General features: G+C 50.3%; 1 protein-coding gene across 3 annotated transcripts in view; it reads right to left on the bottom strand.

Annotated features, from left to right (window-relative positions):
• The window catches only part of ncoa1 (nuclear receptor coactivator 1), a 131,887-nt gene that overhangs the window by 68,340 nt on the left and 39,530 nt on the right, over positions 1-24,017 (bottom strand). For all 3 annotated transcript variants that reach the window (XM_041216914.1, XM_041216924.1, XM_041216933.1), the window contains 6 exons: positions 21,130-21,235; positions 18,198-18,364; positions 15,604-15,704; positions 12,312-12,489; positions 1,740-1,919; positions 1,024-1,119 (listed from right to left, as the gene is read on the bottom strand). In XM_041216914.1, the coding sequence (XP_041072848.1) occupies positions 1,024-1,119; positions 1,740-1,919; positions 12,312-12,489; positions 15,604-15,704; positions 18,198-18,364; positions 21,130-21,218 (811 nt within the window). In that variant the 5' untranslated portion in view covers positions 21,219-21,235. The remainder of the gene's footprint in view (positions 1-1,023; positions 1,120-1,739; positions 1,920-12,311; positions 12,490-15,603; positions 15,705-18,197; positions 18,365-21,129; positions 21,236-24,017) is intronic.

Below are 24,017 nucleotides of genomic sequence, written 5' to 3'. Positions count from 1 at the left end.
GATAGGCAAAATAAAGGAAGGAGTTGCGGTAATGCTGTTAGTAAAGGATGAGATCAATATATTAATGAGAGAGGATCTTAGATTGGAAGATGAAGATGTAGAATCAGTTTGAGTGGAGCTAATAAAGTAAGGGCAGCGAACATTGGTAGGAGTTGTTTATAGGCCGCCTATATAGTAGTTTATAGTAGTGATAATGGAGGGAGTGGTAGAAATCAAGAAATTAGAGGTGCATATAGCAAGGGGCATGTAGTATTCGTAGGGGACTTCAATCTACATAAGACTGGGTAAACCATATGAGCACTAATGCTGAGGAAGACAAATTCCTAGATTGAATACGAGATGGTTTTCTACCACAGTCTGTTGAGGAACCAACTAGAGAACAGACTATTTTCTTTCTAATATTCTGCAATTAAAAGGGGCTAATTAATAATCTCGTTGTAAAGGAGCCTTTAGGGAAGAGTGACCATAATATGAAGGAATTTTACATTTTTTTTGAAAGTGAGATAGTTCAGTCTGAAACTAATGTCTTAAATCTAAACAAAGGAAACAACAAAGGTATGAGGGAGAAGTTGGCTGAGGTAGATTGGGGAACTACGTTAAAAGGTATGATGGTAGGCAAGCAATGGTTAGTTAAGGAGGGATTGGAGGCAGTTCAGAGAAGGTTCACTAGGTTTGATCTACAAGGGAGTCAAAGGTTCTGGGGGACAGGCAGGAAAGTGAAGTTGAGACCATGATCAGATCAGTCATGATCTTATTGAATGGTGGAGCAGGCTTAAGGGGCCTAATGGCCTATTCCTGCTCCTATTTCTTATGTTCCCTCACACCTTTCCCTTCCTGGAAACACACTTAATTTTCTCTGACCACATTTAACATGATCCACTGCAATGTTTTTCCCCAGTAACATCCCAGCACTAATTTCCATTTCCCCCTTAATCCTAATTCCCAGGATTTGCTCCCCATGCACCATCAGTGCTTTCAATTCACAGGACTGCATCAAGCCTTCATCAGAGTCACTGTCCATACCCGTTGTGTCCTGTTTGGTAATGAATGTTTCAGACACAGGGGAGAGCTGTGGTTTCGGTAATCTCCGGGCTATGCAGATCAAACAGGACTGCAGATCTGTGAAGCAATTAAAAAGACAACCATTAGTATCAGACACCCATGAGGCTGCCAGTAAGGGAACAGGATGAGGCTGTAGCTGCTTCTCCTCAGGATAGCTTTTCGCTTCATCCTCTCATGCTGACAATGATACAACAATGGTGCTATGCTGGGACAACTTCTCTGGGATGTGCCATGCGAACTTCAGGCTCTCCATCAGAGCCAGCCTTACCCCAGGGCAACTCATCCAGCATCAAGCAGCCAATTGGCAGGCAAACAGCAAGTGTCGGTATTGGGAGAAATGGGCAAAAAGGTGAATCACAACCGACTTGAGACACAACAAGAAGGTCAAGAGGTCTCCAGCAACTTCATCACCATTCGAAGATAAAAACAAAATATTGCGGAAGCTGGAAATCTAAAATAAGAACAGAAAATGCTGGAAAATCTCAGCAGGTCTGGCAGCATCTGTGGAGAGAGAAACAGAGTTAACTTTCTGAGTCTGTATGGTTCTGAAGTAGAGTCATTTTTGACTTGAAACGTTAACTCTGTTTCTCTCTCCACAGATGCTGCCAGACCCGTGAGTTTTTCCAGCATTTTCTGTTTTTATTTCATAACCGTCCTGTTCTTCAAAACCTACTTACCATCTCCTTCCTCCTTTATTGACTTGGGCTGTGACACAGTGAAACACTGCATTGTCTCATAATGCTGCTTCGCCTCCCGATTATCTACATCTTCCTCCTCCATTACACGCACCAGCATCCGGCAGTTGAAAGTACAGCTGTTCCGCCTGGTGCTCTCCTTCGACCAAGGGACGCTGTTCACTGAAAGGAGGAGCAACTGGTTAGAAGGTGCCAGGGCAAATGAACTGGGGCAACATACAGTGGGAATTGCACCACTGGGGTGAGGGAATGTGCTGCAGGTTGTGGGGGGTTCAGTGGCAAGGGAATGTTCCAGGGAAACAGGAGAAACTCTGGTGAAATTTCCAACCAATACCTCATTGACCGTCAGTCATTTGTACAACATCTGGGACACAGCAAGATCCCACTAATGATGAGGAATGAAAGAGCAGTTAACCTGCTTTAGTTCACACAAACATACAAATTAGGACGAATAGGCCACTCGATCCCTCGAGCTTGCTCCGCCATTCAATAAAATCACAGCTGTTCAGATTGTGGCCTCAACTCCGCATTCCCTACCGCTGATAACTCGTCTCCATAGCTGGTCAAGAATCAATCTACCTGTGGCTTAAAAACATTCAATGACCCTGCCTCCTCCGCTCTCCAGCGAAGACAGTTCCAAAAGCACATGTCCTGCAAAGAGAAAACATTTATCCTCTTCTCCATCTTGAATGAGATCCCTTATTTTTAAACTGTGTTCCCTAGTTCTAGTCTCTCCCAAAAGGGGAAACACCATTTCAGCATCCACCCTGTCAAGTCCCCTCAGGATCTTATATGTTTTAATAAGATCACCTCTGAGTCTTCTAAACTCCAATGGATACAGGCCCAGCCTGTCCGACCTTTCCTCAAAAGGTAATCCCACCTCCAGCCCAGGTATCAGCTGAGTGACCCTTCTCTGAACTGCTTCTAATGCATTTATATCCTTTCTTAAATATGAACACCAAAACTGTACTCAGTATTCTAGAGGTGGCCTCACCAATACCCTGCACAACCATAGCAAAACATCCCTCCTTTTATATTCCATCCCCCTTGCATTAAACAACAACATTCCATTTATCTTCCTCATCATTTGCTGTATCCAAATAACTTTTTGTGATTCATGTACAAAAAGGTGAATCACAACTGACCTGAGTCACAACAAGAAGGTCAAGAGGTCACCAGCCAACTTCATCACCATTCTAAGGTAAAAATAAAATGCTGCAGAAGCTGGAAATCTGAAATAAAAACAGAAAATGCTGGAAAAACTCAGCAGGTCTGGCAGCATTTGGCGAGAGAGAAACAGAGTTAACGTTTTGAGTCTGATTCATGTGGCTCAGCAGCACCATTACTGTCCGAGCTGGCCGAGTCCTGAATGACATAGCTGCTAGACTGAGTCTGTCACAGGTGGTGAAGGAAAAACATACTTGACCTCATCCTCACCAACCTGCCTGCATCTGTCCATGACAGTATCGGTAGGAGTGACCACCGCACAGTCCTCGTGGAGACTAAGTCCCACCTTCACATTGAGGATACCCTCCATCGTGTTGTGTGGCACTACCACAATGCTAAATGGAATAGATTTCGAACAGATCTAGCAACTCAAGACTGGGAATCCATGAGGCGCTGTGGGCCATCAGCAGCAGCAGAATTTCACTCAAACACAATCTGTAACCTCATATACCACACTCTATCATTACCATTAAGCCAGGGGATCAACCCTGGTTCAATGAAGAGTGCAGGAGGGCATGCCAGGAGCAGCACCAGGCATACCTAAAAATGGAGTGTCAACCTGGCGAAGCTATAACACAGGATGACTTGTGTGCCAAACAGCACAAGCAGCAAGTGATAGACAGGGCTAAGCAATCCCACAACCAACGGATCAGATCTAAGCTCTGCAGTCCTGCCACATCCAATTGTGAATGGTAATGGACAATTAAACAACTCACTGGAGGAAGAGGCTCCACAAATATCCCCATCCTCAATGATGGAGGAGCCCAGCACATCAGTGCAAAAGATAAGACTGAAGCATTTGCTACAATCTTTAGCCAGAAGTGCTGAGTGGATGATCCATCTCAGCCTCCTCCGAAGGATCCCATCATTACAGATGCCAATCTTCAGCCAATTCAATTCACTCCACATGATATCAAGAAATGGCTGAAGGCACTGGATACTGCAAAGGCTTTGAGCCCTGACAATATTCTGGCAATAGTACTGAAGACTTTGCTCCAGAACTTGCCACGCCCCTAGCCAAGCTGTTCCAGTACAGCTACAACATTGGCATCTACTCAGCTATATGGAAAATTGCCCAGGTATGTCCTGTACACAAAAAGCAGGGTAAATCCTTAGATTTAGACTTGAACGTAGGAGGGTTGATCAGTAAGTTCACGGGTGACATGAAAATTGGTGGGGTGGTAAATAGTGAGGAGGATAGCCTTAGATTACAGGAGGATATAGATGGGCTGGTCAGATGGGCTGATCAGTGGCAAATGGAATTTAATCTGGATAAGTGTGAGGTGATGCACTTGGGCAAGACAAACAAGGCACGGGAATACACGCTGAATGGTAGGACCCTGGGAAGTACCAAGGATCAGAGGGACCTTGGTGTGCATGTCCACTGGTCCCTTAAGGTAGCAGGACAGGTGGATAAGGTGGTTAAGAAGGCATATGGGATACTTGCCTTTATTAGCCGAGGCATAGAATAAGAGCAGGGGGGTTATGCTGGAACTGTTTAAAAAAGAGTATTGCGTGCAGTTCTGGAATCCGCATTATAGGAAGGATGTGATTGCACTACAGAGAGTGCAGAGGAGATTTACCAGGATTTTGCCTGGGCTGGAGAGTTTTAGTTATGAGAAGAGATTGGATAGACTGGGGTTATTTTCCCTGGAGCAGAGGAGATTGAGGGAGGACATGATTGAGGTGCATAAAATTGTGAGGGGCATAGATAGGGTAGACAGGGAGGAACTTTTCCCCTTGATGGAGGGATCAATAACCAGGGGGCATAGATTTAAGGTAAGGGGCAGGAGGTTAAGAGGGGGTGTGAGGAAGAATGTTTTCACCGAGAGGGTGGTGGGAATCTGGAACTCACTGCCTAAAAGGGTGATAGAGGCAACATTTAAGAAGTATTTGGATGTGCACTTGCGATGCCATGGCATACAAGGTTATGGGCCTAGTGCTGGAAAATAGGATTCGAATAGTTAGGTGCTTGTTTGATTAGTGCAGACTTGATGGGCCGAAGGGCCTTGTTCTATGCTGTAGCCCTCTGTGACTCTAAATCCAACCGGGCCAATTACCGCCTCATCAGTGTATTCTCCATCATCAGTAGTGTAATTTTTATATATTCATTCCCTGGGATCTGGGTGTCACTGGCTAGGCCAGCAGTTATTGCCCATCCTAAATTGGCCTTGCATTTAAGAGTCAACCACATTGCTGTGGGTCTGGAGTCACATGTAGGCCAGACCAGGTAAGGACGGCAGATTTCCTTCCCTAAAGGACATTAACGAACCAGATGGGTTTTTACAACAATCGACACTGGTTTCACGATCATCATTAGGCTTTTAATTCCAGATTTTATTGAATTCAAATTCCACCATCTGCCATGGCGGGATTCGAAACAAGGTACAGCTCGGACCCAGAGCATTACTCTGGGTCTCTGGATTACCAGTCCAGCGACAGTATCACTACGCCATTGCCTCCCCATTATGGAAGGGGTCATGAACAGTGCTATCAAGCAGCACTTGCTTAGCAAAACCTGCGCACTGATGCCCAGTTTGGATTCTGCCAGGGCAACTCAGCTCCTGACCTCATGACAGCCTTGGTTCAAACATGGATAGAAGAGCTGAATTCCAGAGGTGAGGTGAGAGTGACTGCCCTTGACCTTCCTTTCTCATAAGGTCAGGAGTGGGGACGTTCACTGATATTGCACAATGTTCAGCACCATTCATGACACCTCAGATACTGAAGCAGTCCATGTCCAAATGCAGCAAGACCTGGACAATATCCAGGCTTGGGCTGACAACAGGCAAGCAACATTCGTGCCACACAAATGTCAGGCAATGATCATCTCCAACAAGAGAGAATGCAGCCATCACCCCATGATGCTCAATGGCATTACCATCACTGAATCCACCACTATCAACATCCTGGGGTTACCATTGACCAGAAACTGAACTGGACTAGCCATATAAATACAGTAGCTACAAGGGCAGGTCAGAGGCTAGGAATCATGCAACGAGTAATTCACCTCCTGACTCCCCAAAGCCTGTTCACCACTTGCCTGGATGAGTACAGCTCCCACAACACTTGACACTGTCCAGGACAAAGCAACCTGCTTGATTGGCACCCCATCCACAAACATTCACTCCCTCCACCATCAATGCACAGTGGCAGCAGAGTGTACCATCCACAGGAATTCACCAAGGCTCCTTCAACAGCACCTTCCAAACCTACGACCACTACCATCTAGTAGGTTAAAGGCAGCAGACACATGGGAACACCACCACCTGGAAGTTCCCCTCCAAGTCATTCACCATCCTGACTTGGAAATTTATCACCATTCATTCACTGTCGCTGGATCAAAATCCTGGAACTCCCTCCCTATCAGCACTTTGGGTGTATCTACACCACATGGAATGCAATGGCTCAAAAAGGCAGCTCACCACCACCTTCTCAAGGGCAACTAGGGATGGGCAATAAATGCTAGCTCAGCCAGCTAAGCCTACATCCCATGAATGATTTAAAAAACTACCTCAGTCCTGACCCTCTAATAACGCGGCACCCCCTTAGTACTGACCCTCCAACAGTGCAGTACTCCCTCAGTACTGACCATCCAGTAATGCGGCACTCCTTCAGCCCTGACCCTCCAATATCACGGCACAACCTCAGTACCGACCCTCCAATAGTGCGTCACTCCATCAGTACTGACACTCCAATAGTGCAGCACTCCCTCAATACTGACCATCCAATAGTGTGACATTCCCTTAGTACTGACCCTCCGATACTGCAGCACTCCCTCAGTAATGACACTCCGACAGTGCAGCAATCCCTCAGTGTTGACCCTCCGACAGTGCAGCACTCCCTCAGTACTGACCCTCCAAAAGCACAGCACTCCTTCAGTAATGACACTCCAAAAGCACAGCACTACCTCAGTACTGACCCTCCAAAAGCACAGCACTCCCTCAGTAATGACCCTCCAAAAGCACAGCACTCCCTCAGTAATGACCCTCCAAAAGCACAGCACTCCCTCAGTACTGACCCTCCAAAACCACAGCACTCCCTCAGTACTGACCCTCCAAAAGCACAGCACTCCCTCAGTACTGACCCTCCAAAAGCACAGCACTACCTCAGTACTGACCCTCCAAAAGCACAGCACTCCCTCAGTACTGACCCTCCAAAAGCACAGCATTCCCTCAGTACTGACTCTCCAAAAGCACAGCACTCCCTCAGTACTGACCTTCCAAAAGCACAGCACTCCCTCAGTACTGACCCTCCAAAAGCACAGCACTCCCTCAGTACTGACCCTCCAAAAGCACAGCACTCCCTCAGTACTGACCCTCCAAAAGCACAGCACTCCCTCAGTACTGACCCTCCAAAAGCACAGCACTCCCTCAGTAATGACCCTCCAAAAGCACAGCACTCCCTCAGTACTGACCCTCCAAAAGCACAGCACTCCCTCAGTACTGACCCTCCAAAAGCACAGCACTCCCTCAGTACTGACCCTCCAAAAGCACAGCACTCCCTCAGTAATGACCCTCCAAAAGCACAGCACTCCCTCAGTACTGACCCTCCAAAAGCACAGCACTCCCTCAGTACTGACCCTCCAAAAGCACAGCACTCCCTCAGTACTGACCCTCCAAAAGCACAGCACTCCCTCAGTAATGACCCTCCAAAAGCACAGCACTACCTCAGTACTGACCCTCCAAAAGCACAGCACTACCTCAGTACTGACCCTCCAAAAGCACAGCACTCCCTCAGTACTGACCCTCCAAAAGCACAGCACTCCCTCAGTACTGACCCTCCAAAAGCACAGCACTCCCTCAGTACTGACCCTCCAAAAGCACAGCACTCCCTCAGTACTGACCCTCCAAAAGCACAGCACTCCCTCAGTACTGACCCTCCAAAAGCACAGCACTCCCTCAGTACTGACCCTCCAAAAGCACAGCACTCCCTCAGTACTGACCCTCCAAAAGCACAGCACTCCCTCAGTACTGACCCTCCAATTGAACAGCACTCCCTCAGTACTGACCCTCCAATTGAACAACACTCCCTCAGTACTGACCCTCCAATTGAACAGCACTCCCTCAGTACTGACCCTCCAATTGAACAGCACTCCCTCAGTACTGACCCTCCAATTGAACAGCACTCCCTCAGTACTCTGGATCCTCCAGTAATTAATTAAAAGTTGCTGTTTGGGTTGGAAGAAGGTGAGTTTTAGACAGGCTGTGGGGTTTATACAGGCTCTGCTTGCAGCTACAACTAGTTAATTAGATAACTGGCTTAAACAGGTTTTCAGAGGCAAGATTCAGAGAGTATAAAAACAGGTCATCTTACAGTGCTGACTTTGTCTGCCCTAGAGTGCTGCTTTGGGCTGCAGTAGAGTGCTTAAGTTGGAGTTTGGTGACTGAGAGAGTTAAAAGAGGAGGGAATGAGGTGATCCTTTGAGTATCATGAGTACGGTTGGGTAAGTATTTACTAGTTTTATCACTTACAGTTTTTAAGGTCTTATTTTGTGGTTCATCGTTAGTAAGGGCTATATTCTGTAACAATGAGGAGCAGGGAAGAAGGGCCATGGAGTAATTGATATGATTTGATATGAAGTATCTTCCAAAAGGTTTAATTTAATTTAAAAGGGGTAAGTCATGGCAGGAGAGCGCAAAGCCGTGGTGTGGTCCTCCTGCTCTATGTGGGAAGCCGGGAACATTTCCAGTGCCCGGGGCCAGCATGTGTGTGGGAAGTGTCTCCAGCTGCAGCTCCTGGAAGCCTGGGTTTCGGAGCTGGAGTGGCAGCTGGGGACACGGTGGAGCATCCGCAAGGCGGAGAGTATTGTGGATAGCACGTATAGAGAGGTGGTCACACCGCAGGCTAAGAGTCCACAGGCAGGAAGGGAATGGGTGACCACCAGGCAGAGCAAGAGGACTAGGCAGGCAATGCAGGAATCTCCTGTGGCGATTCCCCTGCAAAACAGATATACCACTTTGGATACTGTTGGGGGGAATGGCCTCTCAGGGGAAAGCAGCAACAGCCAAATTTGTTGCACCACGGTTGGCTCTGCTGCACAGGGGAGGAGTAAAAAGTTTGGGAATGTAATAGTTATAGGGGATTCAATTGTAAGGGGAATAGATAAGTGCTTCTGTGGCTGCAAACGAGACTCCAGGATGGTACGTTGCCTCCCTGGTGCTAGGGTCAAGGATGTCTCAGAGCGTCTAGAGGACATTCTGAAGGGGGAGGGTGAACAGCCAGTTGTCGTGGTACACATTGGTACAAACGACATTGGTAAAAAAAGGCATGAGGTCCTAAAAACAGAATATAGGGAGTTAGGAAGTAAGTTGAAAAGTAGGACCTCAAAGGTAGTGATCTCAGGGTTACTATCAGTGCCACATGCCAGTCAGAGTAGGAGTAGCAGGATATATTGGATGAATACGTGGCTGAAGAGATGGTGTGAGGGAGAGGGTTTCAGATTCCTGGGACATTGGGACTGGTTCTGGGGGAGATGGGATCAGTACAAACTGGACGGGTTACACCTGGGCAGGACAGGGACTGATGTCCTCGGGGAATATCTGCCAGAGTGGTTGGGGAGGATTTAAACTAAAATGGCTGGGGGATGGGAACCTATGCAAGGAGTCAGAGGAGGGGGGAATCAAGGACAAGAACAAAAGACAGAAAGGGGAATGAGAAAAGTGATGGGCAGGGAAATCAAGAGCAAGAATCAAACAGGGCCTCAGTGAAAAATAGGGGAATGGGACAAGTAATGTTAAAAAGACAAGCCTTAAGGCTTTGTGCCTTAACACAAGGAGCATTCGCAATAAAGTGGATGAATTAACCGTGCAGATAGATGTAAACAGGTATGATATAGTCGGGATTACAGAGACATGGCTGCAGGGTGACCAGGGTCGGGAACTGAACATCCAGGGGTATTCACTATTTAGGAAGGACAGACAAAAAGGAAAAGGTGGTGGAGTTGCATTACTGGTTAAAAAGGAAACTAACGCAATAGTGAGGAAAGATATTAGCTCCGATGATGTGGAATCTGTTTGGGTAGAGCTGAGAAACATTAAGGGACAAAAAACATTAGTGGGGATGGTATATGGACCCCCAAACTGTAGTGGTGATGTTGGGAATAGCATTAAACAGGAAATTAGACACGCATGTAATAAAGGAACATCTGTAATTATGGGTGACTTTAACCTGCATATAGATTGGGCAAATCAAATTAATAACAATAGCGTAGAGGAGGAATTCCTGGAGTGTATACGGGATGTTTTTCTGGACCAATACCTCGAGGAACCAACTACAGGACATGCCATCCTAGACTAGGTTTTGTGTAATGAGAAAGGAATAATTGGCAATCTAGTTGTGCGAGGCCCCTTGGGGATGAGCGACCATAATATGATAGAGTTCTTCATCAAGATGGAGAGTGACATAGTTGATTCTGAGACTAGGGTCCTGAATCTTAATAAAGGAAACTACGATGGTATGAGGCATGATTGGGAAACGTTACTTAAAGGGATGACGGTGGGTAGGCAATGCCAAACATTCAAAGAGCGCACAGGTGAACTGCAACAATTGTTTATTCTTGTCTGGCACAAAAGTAAAACAGGAAAGGTGGCCACACCATGGCTTACAAGGGAAATTAGAGACAGTATCAGATCCAAGGAAGAGGCATACAAATTGGCCAGAAAAACAACAGACCTGAGGATTGGGAGCACTTTAGAATTCAGCAAAGGAGGACCAAGGGTTTGATTAAGAAGGGAAAAATAGAGTAGAAGAGTAAGCTTGCGGGGAACATAAAAACTGACTGTAAAAGTTTCTATAGGTATGTGAGGAGAAAAAGATTGGTGAAGACAAATGTAGGTCCCTTACAGTCAGAAACAAGGGAATTTATAATGGGGAACAAAGAAGTGGATGACCAACTAAATACATACTTTGGTTTTGTCTTCACAAAGGAGGACACAAATAACATACCAGAAATGTTGGGGAACACAGGGTTTAGTTCAGAGGAACTGAAAGAAATCAGTACTAGTAGGGAAATGGTGTTGGGGAAATTGATGGGATTGAAGGCCAAAAGATCCCCAGGGCCTGATAATCTACATCCCAGAGTAGTGGATACATTGGTGGTCATCTTCCGAGATTCTATAGACTTGGAACAGTTCCTACAGATTGGAAGGTAGCTAATGTAACCCCGCTATTTAAAAAGGGAGGTAAAGAGAAACAGGGAATTATAGACCAATCAGCTTGACGTCAGTCATGGGGAAAATTCTTGAGTCCATTATAAAAGATTTGATCGCTGACCACTTGGAAAACAGTGGCTGAAACGGACAGAGACAGCATGGGTGTACGAAAGGGAAACATGCTTGACAAATCTACTGGAATTTTTTGAGGATGTAATTAGTAGTGTTGATGAAGGGGAGCCAATGGATGTGGTTTATTTGCACTTTCAGAAGGCTTTCGACAAAGAGATTAGTGTGTAAAATTAAATGGGATGGGGGTAGTGTATTGAGATGGATACAAAACTGGTTGGCAGACAGGAAATAAAGAGTAGGAATAAACGGGTCTTTTTACGAATGGCAGGTAGTGACTAGTGGGGCACTGCAGGGATCCCAGCTATACACAATATATATTAATGATTTAGATGAGGGAACTAAATGTAATATCTCCAAACTTGCAGATGACACAAAGCTGGGTGGGAGGGTGAGCTGTGAGGAGGATGCAGAGATGGTTCAGTATGATTTGGCCAAGCAGACCCTCCAATTGCATGGCACTCCCTCAGTACTGGCCATCCAATAGTGCCACATTCCCTCAGTCCTGACCCTCCAATAGTGCCGCACTCCCTCAGTACTGATCCTCCGACAGTGCAGCACCCCCTCAGTAGTGTCCCTCCGATAATAAAGCATTTCCTCAGTCCTGACCTTCCAATAATGTGTACTTCCTCAGTCCTGACCTTCCAATAATGTGTACTTCCTCAGTCCTGACCCTCCAGTTTAACAGCACTCGCTCAGTACTGACCCTCCGACAGTGCAGTGTTCCCTCAGTACTGATCTTCCCCACCCCCATGCAGTGCTCCCTCAGTACTGACCCTCCACCAGTGCTGCACTCCCTCAGTACTGACCTTCCGACAGTGCAGTGCTCCCTCAGTAATGACACTAAGGAGTGCTGCCTAAATGATGTCTTCAAGTGTCTAGTCTGGGGTTTCTGATAGAGAGGTGAGTGATACATTGAGCAGTCTCCCCTTGTCCTTCTGGTAATAATGGCTGCATGGTGAACTATTCTGCTGCCACAGATCTCACTTACCCCTTTGTCCTGCCCAAGAAGTAATGCAGATTGTGTAGGAGGATAATATCTTACCCATGGACTTGGGCAGTAGGTTGCGAACGAACTCAGTATGATCGCCGAGGTGCAGGATACTGTAGACGCTGGTGTTCATCAGCTCCTCTTGTTTGTATCCCAGGTAATTGGTGACGTTCTCTGAGACAAACATGATGCGGCCCTCACCATTCACCACAAAGAAAAACCCATCCAAAGCCTGCACAAAGCAGAAAGCCTTCAGTACACAGGAACAGTGAGGCACTCACACACACCCACCCCAACACCAAACCCCAACTCACAACCCCACCCCCACCCCACTTCCATTCGCACCCCCACATCTAACCACAGACCCACTCTCACCTACACTAACCCCCAATCCCAGTCATAACCTCAACCCAGTCACAAACCCACATCTCCCACTCCCACCCACACCCTCAACCCACCACACACCCCCACTCACACAATGCCATGCAGTCCCTGGGGTGTAGGTACACCCACAGTGCTGTTAGAGTATAAGTTCCAGGATTTTGACCCAGCGACAGTGAAGGAACGATGATATATTTCCAAGTCAGGATGATGAGTGGCTTGGAGGGGAACATCCAGGCGGTGGTGTTCCCACCTATCTGCTGCCCTTGTCCTTCTAGATGGTAGTTATCATGCTGTCCAAGGAGCCTTGGTGAGTTTCTGTACTGCATCTTCTACATGGTACACACTGCTGCCATTTTGCGGCGGTGGTGGAGGGAGTGAATCACAGAATCACACAGTGCAGAAGAGGCCCTTCGGCCCATCGAGTCTGCACCGACACGTGAGATATACCTGACCTACCTACCTAATCCCATTTAACAGCACTTGGCCCATAGCCTTGAATGTTATGATGAGCCAAGTGCTCATCCAGGGACTTTTTAAAGGATGTGAGGCAACCCACCTCCACCACCCTCCCAGGCAGCGCATTCCAGACCGTCATCACCCTCTGGGTAAAAAGGTTTTTCCTCACATCCCCCCTAAACCTCCTGCCCCTCATCTTGAACTTATGCCCCCTTGTGACTGACCCTTCAACTAAGGGGAATAGCTGCTCCCTATCCACCCTGTCCATGCCCCTCATAATCTTGTACACCTCCATCAGGTCACCCCTCAGTCTTCTCTGCTCCAACAAAAACAACCCAAGTCTATCCAACCTCTCTTCATAACTTAAATGTTTCATCCCAGGCAACATCCCGGTGAATCTCCTCTGCACCCCCTCCAGTGCAATCACATCCTTCCTATAATGTGGTGACCAGAACTGCACACAGTACTCCAGCTGTGACCTCACCAAGGTTCTATACAACTCCAACATGACCTCCCTACTTTTGCAATCTTGCCTTTATCAATCAAGGCATAGAGTCCCATATGCCTTTTTCACCACCCCACTAACATGCCCCTCTGTGTTGAGATCTATGGACACACACGCCAAGATCCCTTTGTTCCTCAGAACTTCCTAGCGTCATGCCATTCATTGAATACCTCCTTGTCAAATTTACTTCTTCCAAAGTGTATCACCTCACACTTTTCGGGATTAATTTCCATCTGCCACTTACCTGCCCATTTGACCATCCCGTCTATATCTTCCTGTACCTAAAGACACTCAACCTCACTGTTAACCACCCGGCCGATCTTTGTGTCATCTGCAAACTTACTAATCCTACCCCCCTCATAGTCATCTATGTCGTTTATATAAATGACAAATAATAGGGAACCCAGCACAGATCCCTGTGGTACGCCACTGGACACTGGCTTCCAGTCACTAAAGCATCCTTCTGTCATCACCCTGTCTCCTAAAACTAAGCCAATTTTGAATCCACCTTATCAAATTACACTGTATCCCATGTGCATTTGCCTTCTTTATAAGTCTCCCATGTGGGACCTTGTCAAAGGCTTTGCTGAAATCCATATAAACTACATCAACTGCACTCCCCTCATCTACACACCTGGTCACCCCCTTAAAAAATTCAATCAAATTTGTTAGGCATGACCTCCCTCTGACAAAGCCATGCTGACTATCCCTGATCAAACCTTGCCTCTCCAAGTGGAGATAGATACTCTCCTTCAGAACTTTCTCCAATAGTTTGTGTAACTGGTGCCAATCGAGCAGGCTGCTTTGTCCTGGACATTGTCAAGCTTCTTGAGTGTTGTGGGAGCTGCACTCATCCAGGCAAGTGGAGAGTATTCCATCACACTCCTGACTTGTTCCCTGTCGATGGTGGACAAGCTTTGGGGAGTCAGGAGGTGAGTTACTTGTTGCAGGATTCCTAGCCTCTGACCTGCACTTGTAGGCACAGTATTTATATGGCTAGTCCAGTTCAGTTTCTAATCAACAGTAACCCCCAGGATGTTGATAGTGGGGGATTCAGTGATGGTAATGTCATGGGGTGATGGTTAGATTCTCTTTTGTTAGAGATAGTCAATGCCTGACACTTATACGATGTGAATGTTACTTGCCACTTGTCAATCCAAGCCTGGATATTGTCCAGGTCTTGCTGTATTTGGACATGGACTGCTTCAGTATCTGAGGAGCTGAACATTTTTCAATCATCAGCAAACATACCCACTTCTGACCTTATGATAGAAGGAAAGTCATTGATGAAGCAGCTGAAGATGGTTGGGCCGAGGACACTACCCTGAGGAACTCCTGCAGTGATGTCCTGGAGCTGAGATGACTGACCTTCAACAATCACAACGATCTTCCTTTGTGCTGGGTATGACTCCAACCAGCGAAGAGTTTTCCCCCTGATTCCCATTGACTTCAGTTTTGCCAGGGCTCCTTGATGCCACACTCGGTCAAATGTGGTCTTGATGTCAAGGGCAGTCACTCTCACCTCACCGCCACCTTCTCAAGGGCAATTAGGGATGGGCAATAAATGCTGGCCTAGCCAGCGATGCCAGGTCTCAAACGAATTTTTTAAAAACCACACCCACAACCCACCCCCATCCCAAACATTTCAGTACGCAAGAGGACTGGGGTCCACATCTAACAACTTTCCCCAACATCCCCTCCCCACACACACCTCACTCACTTACGCATTCTGCATGACTCCACACACAGAAATATGACACAGTGCCCCCAACCCAAAGCCTTCAGGATGCAGGAGCAGTGGGACCTGACCCACTAACACAGTGTCTCCCCGCCACAACTCCACAAATGCTGTTTTCTCCCAACCCCACACATCCCACCATTACTGAGCCTATCCAGTCCTCCATTTCTACCCTAAATTAATATCAGTCCAGTGAAGTCTAGATTCTCTGATTGGTGATGCTTTACAAGGGCCCCTTATGTAAGTCAATAATCTGCCCATACCTCTAGAAGAAGTGGACCTAGGGTGTCCTTCTCAATGAGGGATTGACTGCTGGATGAGATGTCGGACTTCTGAACCTCATCTTCTGTTTGTGCTGCCTTCTCTGTAGAGAAGAAACAATATTGATAATAAATGAGGAAACACCAGAGAGTACCCAGCCGACATCGGGGATTAAGACATACACTGGGGGCAGTGAGTCTCTACAAAGGCTGCAGAGAACCCCTTCAGATACGCAGGCATTCTGAAACGTGCGGTACTTGGCCTCTGTCTCTCTCTCTCTCACGCATGCACGTTACACGGCAGCCCCCCCTCTTTCTCTCTCACACCCGTGGTATGCGGCACCTCTCTTTCATACACAGTACGCAGCCCCCTGTCTCTCACGCGTGGTACGCAGCCCTCTCTTTCACAAATGCGCGGTATGAGGCCCCTTTCTTACACATGTGGTACGAGGCCCCTCTCTTTCACTCACGCGTGGTACGCAGCTCTCTCTCATACATGTGCACTATGAGGCCCCTTTCTCACACATGTGGTACGCGGACCCCTCCCTCTCACAGAGTGTACAGCCCCTCTCTCTCTCACATGCGCTTTACATGGCATATCTCTTTCACACTCGCAGTACACGGCCCCCATCTACCCCCACCCTCCCACGCGCATGGTACACGGCTCGTCTCTCTCTTTCTCACACACACGGTACACAACCCCTCTTTCTCTATCTCTCTTTCACATGTGCGGTACACGGCTCCTCTCTCTCTCTCTCACACACGTGTTATACGGCTCCCCTTCCCTCCCTCTCTCTCACTCACACACACACATGCGGTACACAGCCCCGCTCTCTCTCTTGCACGCGGTACACGGCCCTGCACTCTCTCGCGTGTGCGGTACGCGGTCCCGCCTTTTCTCTCTCACGGTACGCGGCCCCACTCTCTCTCTGGTGCGCGGTACGCAGCCCCGCTCTCTCTCTGGTGCGCGGTACGCAGCCCCACTCTCTCTCTGGTGCGCGGTACGCAGCCCCACTCTCTCTCTGGTGCGCGGTACGCAGCCCCACTCTCTCTTGCGTACACAGTACGCGGCCCTTCTTTCAGGCATGCGCGGTACACAGCCCCGCTCTCTCTCTCTTGCACATGTGGTATGCTGACCCGCTCTCTCTCGTGCATGCAAGTACACAGCCCCGCCCTCTCTCGCATGCGTGGTACGCGGCTCCGCCTTTTCTCTCTCGCGGTACACGGCACCGCTCTCTCTCTGGCGCGCGGTACACATCCCTGCCCTCTCTCGCCTGCGCGGTACACGGCTCCGCCTTTTCTCTCTCGCGGTACACGGCACCGCTCTCTCTCTGGCGCGCGGTACACATCCCTGCCCTCTCTCGCCTGCGTGGTACACGGTTCCGCCTTTTCTCTCTCGCGGTACATGGCACCGCTCTCTCTCTGGCGCGCGGTACACATCCCTGCCCTCTCTCGCCTGCGCGGTACACGGCTCCGCCTTTTCTCTCTCGCGGTACATGGCACCGCTCTCTCTCTGGCGTGCGGTACACATCCCTGCCCTCTCTCGCCTGCGCGGTACACGGTTCTGCCTTTTCTCTCTCGCGGTACACGGCCCCACTCTCTATCTGGCGCGCAGTACGCAGCCCCTCTCTCTCTCTTGCACACACATGCTGTATGCGGCCCCCCCCCTCTGACCCGCAGTACACGGCCCCTCTTTCTCTCTCTCTCACACACGCACGGTAGATGGCCCCTTTCTCTCTCACACAAGTGCAGTGCACAGCCCCTCTCTCTCTCACATGCACAGTACACGGCCCTTCCCTATCTCTCACATGGTACATGGTCTCTCTCCCGCTTACACACGCAGAAAAGGGCCCCTCTCTCCCTCTCATTCATACACGGTACATGGCCCCTCCCTCTTTCTCTTACACACGCAGTACACAGCCCCCTCTCTCTCTCACACGCGTGGTACATGGCCCCTCTCTTACACACACGCTGTACACGGCCCCTCTCTCTCTCACTGACACAGTACAAGGCCCCCCTCTCTCTCTCTCTCTCTGCCACGCGGTATACAGTCTTTCCCTCTCTCTCTCACAGGCACAGTACACAGCCCCTCTCTCACACTGTCACACATGGTACATGGAACCCTCTCACACAGCGCGGTATGCTGCCCTTCTACCTCCCAAACATTCGGTAAGTGGCCCCCTCTTTCTCACACGTGGTATGCGGCCCCTCTCTCTCACATGCGCAGTATATGGCCCCCCACTCTCTCACATGTATGGTACACGGACCCCCTCTCTCCCCCACACGGTAAATGGCTCACCCTCTCTCTCATACACATGGTACGCAGCCCCTCTCTCTCTCACACGCGCGGTACACGGCCCACTCCTCCCCTCTCTCTCAAACGTGCAGTTCATAGCCCCCATTCCCCCCTCACACACTCTCCCATGCGCATGGTACGCGGCCCCCTCTTTCTCACACGTGCGGTACGCGGCCTCTCTCTCTCTCACACACGCACAGTATGCTGCCCCCTCACACGCGCGGTACATGCCCCCTCTCTCTCTCTCACACACACACAGATACACAGCCTCTCACACACACACACAGACTGCATGTTTTACCTTGTTCCATTCTTTTGATGAACTGAATCTGCTGGACCGTTTTGCGGAGAATTCTGCATTTGTCAGGTTTCACACTCAGGCTGTCAATGTGACTGAGATTGGCGGACAGTAATTCTGCCAGATCTTCAATGTACCGGCTCTCCTGTTCCCGCCGCCGTTTGTCTGCACTATAAGAGAGTGAATCGTCAATCCTTGCCAGTCACAAGCCTTGCACCTCACGGATGCATCAACAAGCTCCTGCCCGAAAGTATCTATTGCAAAAGGACAGGTGAGCGTCCTGCCCGGGGAGGGGGAGAGGCGGGGGAGGCGGGGGAGAGGTGGGGGCGGGGGAGAGGTGGGGGCGGGGGAGAGGTGGGGGCGGGGGAGAGGTGGGGGCGGGGGAGAGGTGGGGGCGGGGGAGAGGTGGGGGCGGGGGAGAGGTGGGGGCGGGGGAGAGGTGGGGGCGGGGGAGAGGTGGGGGCGGGGGAGAGGTGGGGGCGGGGGAGAGGTGGGGGGCGGGGGAGAGGTGGGGGGCGGGGGAGAGGTGGGGGCGGGGGAGAGGTGGGGGGGGCGGGGGAGAGGGGGGGGCGGGGGAGGGGGGGGGGGGGCGGGGGGAGGGGGGGGGCGGGGGAGGGGGGGGGGGGGGGGGGGGGGGGGGGGGGGGGGGGGGGGGGGGGGGGGGGGGGGGGGGGGGGGTGGGGGGGGGGGGGGGGGGGGGGGGGGGGGGGGGGGGGGGGGGGGGGGGGGGGGGGGGGGGGGGGGGGGGGGGGGGGGGGGGGGGGGGGGGGGGGGGGGGGGGGGGGGGGGGGGGGGGGGGGGGGGGGGGGGGGGGGGGGGGGGGGGGGGGGGGGGGGGGGGGGGGGGGAGGGGGGGGGGGGGGGGGGGGGGGGGGGCGGGGGAGGGGGGGGGGGGGGGGGGGGGGGGGGGGGGGGGGGGGGGGGGGGGGGGGGGGGGGGGTGGGGGGGGGGGGGGGGGGAGGGGGGGGGGGGGGGGGGGGGGGGGGGGGGGGGGGGGGGGGTGGGGGGGGGGGGGGGGGGGGGGGGGGGGGGGGGGGGGGGGGGGGGGGGGGGGGGGGGGGGGGGGGGGGGGGGGTGGGGGGGGGGGGGGGGGGGGGGCGGGGGGGGGGAGGGGGGGGGGGGGGGGGGGGGGGGGGGGGGGGTTCGGGGGGGGGTTGGGGGGGGGGGGGGGGGCGGGAAAGGGGGGGGGGGGGGGCGGGGGGGGGGGGGGGGGGGGGGGGGGGGGGGGGAAGTGGGGGGGAAAGGGGGGGGGGGGGGGGGGGGCTCCGGGGGGAGAATCCTCTCTCGGGGGGGGTCTCCTCTCTCTCTCTCTCTATCTCTCTCTATCTCTCTCCCTCTCTCTCCCTCTCTCTCCCTCTCTCTCCCTCTCTCTCTCTCTCTCTCCCTCTCTCTCCCTCTCTCTCCCTCTCTCTCCCTCTCTCTCCCTCACTCTCCCTCACTCTCCCTCCCTCTCCCTCCCTCTCCCTCTCTCTCCCTCTCTCTCCCTCTCTCTCCCTGTCTCTCCATCTCTCTCCCTCTCTCTATCTCTCTCCCACTGTCTATCTCTCTCCCACTCTCTCTATCTCTCTCCCTCTCTCTCCCTCTCTCTCCATCTCTCTCCCTCTCTCTCCCTCTCTCTCCCTCACTCTCCCTCTCTCTCCCTCTCTCTCCCTCTCTCTCCCTCTCTCTCCCTCTCTCTCCCCTCTCTCCCTCTCTCTCCCTCTCTCTCCCTCTCTCTCCCTCACTCTCCCTCTCTCTCTCTCTCTCTCTCTCTCACTCTCCCTCACTCTCCCTCACTCTCCCTCACTCTCCCTCTCTCTCCCTCACTCTCCCTCTCTCTCCCTCTCTCTCCCTCTCTCTCCCTCACTCTCCCTCACTCTCCCTCTCTCTCCCTCTCTCTCCCTCACTCTCCCTCTCTCTCCCTCACTCTCCCTCACTCTCCCTCTCTCTCCCTCTCTCTCCCTCTCTCTCCCTCACTCTCCCTCACTCTCCCTCTCTCTCTCTCTCACTCTCCCTCACTCTCCCTCTCTCTCCCTCTCTCTCCCTCTCTCTCCCTCTCTCTCCCTCTCTCTCCCTCTCTCTCCCTCTCTCTCCCTCTCTCTCCCTCTCTCTCCCTCTCTCTCCCTCTCTCTCCCTCTCTCTAAAGGCAGCCAGCTCTACATTAGCTGCTGATAAAAGCAAAATATTGCCGATGTTGGAAATCTGAAATGACTCTGATGAAGTCATACAGACTCGAAACGTTAACTCTTGATTCTCTCTCCACAGATGCTGCCAGACCTGCTGAGCATTTCCAGCATTTCTGTTTTTATTCTACTTTAGCTGCTGATGTCCTGGTTCAGGTCAACAAAGCCAGTACTGGCCAGGATGGAGCCAGCCATTCCTGTTGTGTGGCCCACTAGCTCAACAGTGAATTCCACATCATTAACTCTCGGTCAGTTCATCCTGTTCCCTGTCTTAAATCTCTTGGGTTTAACGTTGTACCTATGTCCCCAAATCTAGACCGGAAACATTCTGTCTCCATACTCTGTTCCATCCCTTCATAATTTTTTTAAAGTATTTCTGTTAAATCATCCTCTAAGTCCCTTTGTTCTAATTAAACCAGCCCTGATTCTTCTGTATTTATGTTTCCTAATACCAGGTACAACCTTAATTACTTTGCTGTTGCCTCTCCGCATGCCCCCATTGTGTGGAGTCCAAAATTGCACACCAACAATTATCTGAGTAAGGTTTTATATGCATCTAAAATTACAGCTCAACCTTTATATTCCATAAATCCCAGTATTCCATTTTTTCACAGCCTTACCCACTTGAGCTGTTTTTAATGTTCTGTGAACCTGAACTGCTGAATCTCTCTGCTCCCTGAAATAACCCAAACGTTTCATCAATTTCATCATCTTCTCAAAACATGTCGGCACCATCATCCTCAGAGTTAGTGACTCTGCCCCTTCATTCCCTACCTGTGTCCCACAGAGTCACATGGAGATACCCTCCGCTTGCGAGAGTCACCCACCGGCTCGGGGTTTGTAGGGTCTATTGTTCCACTCATTGTCACTGACTTCCCACCTGAAAGCACAGAGTAGACAGGACGATTTACAACAAAGAGACTCATTCCTGGCTGAGCTTTACCCATTCATCCCATACATAGCACAAACAAAGCTCAAAATATGTTCTCCTTCCCCCCAGAACAAAGTGTTGGTTACAGAACAGATGCAGGTGACAGCAGAACTGAGTCATGAGACACACAATGGAAGCAACACACACATTCCCCCACTGCAGCTACAGTCCTCCAGCTTCATGTGTGTCATAGGCTGCAGCCCTGTAAGAGTCAGTGTGTGTGGAACCTGGACCCCAGTGAGTGTCAGTATGTGTGGAGCCGTACACCAGTGAGAGTCAGTGTGTGTGGAACTGTACCCCAGTGAGAGCCAGTGTGTGTAGAACTGTACCCCAGTGAGTGTCAGTGTGTGTGGAACTGTACCCCAGTGAGAATCAGCGTGTGTGCAACTGTAGCCCAGTGAGAATCAGCGTGTGTGGAGCTGTACCCCACTGAGAGTCAGTGTGTGTGGAACTGTACCCCAGTGAGAGATAGTGTGTGTGGAACTGTACCCCAGTGAGAGTCATTGTGTGTGGAACTGTACCCCAGTGAGTGTGTGTGTGGGACCCGTACCCCATTGAGAGTCAGTGTGTGTGGGACCCCTAACCCAGTGAGGGTCAGTGTGTGTGGAACCTGCACCCCAGTGAGAATCAGTGTGTGTGGGACCCCTAACCCAGTGAGAATCAGCGTGTGTGGAATTGTACCCCATTGGGTGTGAGTGTGTGTGGGACCCCTAACCCAGTGAGAATCAGCGTGTGTGGAATTGTACCCCATTGGGTGTGAGTGTGTGTGGGACCCCTGACCCAGTGAGAATCAGCGTGTGTGGAACTGTATCCCATTGAGTGTGTGTGTGTGTGTGTGTGTGTGTGTGTGTGTGTGTGTGTGTGTGTGTGACCCCTAACCCAGTGAGGGTCAGTGTGTGTGGAACCCATAACCCAGTGAGAGTCAGCGTGTGGGGAACCTGCACCCCAGTGACAGTCAGTGCATGTGGAACCCAGTGACAGTCATGTGTGCAGGGCACACTAAAGTGGGAGGGTGAACAGCCAGAGGTCGTGGTCCATATTGGTACCAATGACATAAGTAGAAAGAGGAATGAGGTCCTGAAAGCAGCATATAGGGAGCTAGGAAATAAATTAAAAAGCAGGACCTCAGAGGTAGTAATCTCAGGATTACTCCCAGTGCCACATGCAAGATCAGGAATAGGGGAATAGACCAGACGAATGTGTGGCTGGAGAGATGATGTAGGAAGAGAGATTTAGATTCCTGAGGCATTGGGACTGATTCTGGAGAAGATCGGACCTGTACAAGCTGGACGGGTTGCACCCCAGCAGGACCGGGACCAATATCCTTGCAGAGGTATTTGCAGGAACTGTGGGGGAGGATTTAAACAAGAGTGGCAGTGGGATGGGAACCTGAGCAGGGAGACACAAGAGACCAAAACAAAGATAGGAATGAAAGACAGGAAAGTACAAAGCAAAGTGGAAGGCTGAGGAAACTAGGGCTAGGAGCAAATAGGGCCATAGTACAAAAAAAAGTGTAAAACTGTTAAAAGTAGACAAGTCTAAAGGCACTATATCTGAATGCATGGAGCATTCACAATATGGTGGACAACTTAACAGTGCAAATAGATGTAAACAGGTACAGTATGATTGTGATTACGGAGACATGGCTGCAGGGTGATCAAGGCTGGGAACTGAATATCCAAGGTTACTCGATATTTAGGAAGAACAGGCTAAAAGGAAAAGGAGGTATCATGGCATTGTTAGTTAAGAATGATATCGGTCCAATAGTGAGGGAGGATAATGGCTCAGAAAATCTAGGTGTAGAATCAGTCTGGGTGGAGCGAAGAAGCAACAAGGGGTGGGAATCATTAGTGGGAGTTGTCTATAGGCCCCCAAATGATAATGGTAAGGTAGGGGATGGCATTAAACAGGAAATGAGAGATGCATGTAACAAGGGTGCTACAGTAATCATGGGTGACTTTAATATACATATAGACTGGGCAAACCAAATTAGCAATGATACTGTGCCAGATGAGGTCCTGGAGTGTGTACAAGATGTTTTTATGGACCAGTACATAGAGGAACCGACTAGGGAACAGACTATCCTGGATTTGGTATTGTGCCATGAGAAGGGGCTAATTAATAATCTTGTTGTACGGGGTGCTTTAGGGAACAGTGACCATAACGTGATAGAATTCTCCATTAGGATGGAAAATGGATTAGTCTGATCTGAAACTAGGGTCCTAAATCTAAACAAAGGAACTACGAAGGTATGAGGTGTGATAGATTGGCTGAGATAGATTGGAGAACTTCTTCAAAAGGCATGACAGTAGACAGGCAATGAAGGAACGAATGTGTGCATTGCAATAGTTATGCGTTCCTTTCTGGTGCAAAAGCACACAGGAAAAGCAGCCCAAACATGGCCAACAAAAGAAATTAAGGATAGTATTAGATCCAAAGAGGAGTCATATAAAGCTGCAAGAAAAAGTAGCAAGCCTGAGGATTGGCAGCAGTTTAGAATTCAGCAAAGGAGGACCAAGAGATTGACTAAGAGTGGAAAATAGAGCATGAGAATAAACTTGCAAGGAACATAAAAGCAGACTGTAAAAGCTTCTATAAATATGTAAAAAGAAAAGGATTAGTGAAGACAAATGTAGGTCCCTCACAGTCCGAAACAGGAGAATTTATAATAGAGAACAAGGAAATGGCAGAGCAGTTAAACAACTACTTTAGTTCTGTTTTCACAGAGGAA

Source organism: Carcharodon carcharias, chromosome 2 (genome assembly GCF_017639515.1).
Source record: "Carcharodon carcharias isolate sCarCar2 chromosome 2, sCarCar2.pri, whole genome shotgun sequence".
Classification (NCBI taxonomy): domain Eukaryota; kingdom Metazoa; phylum Chordata; class Chondrichthyes; order Lamniformes; family Lamnidae; genus Carcharodon; species Carcharodon carcharias.
Note: the sequence above shows the minus strand (reverse complement) of the source record. Positions and strands in the feature narration are given on the sequence as shown.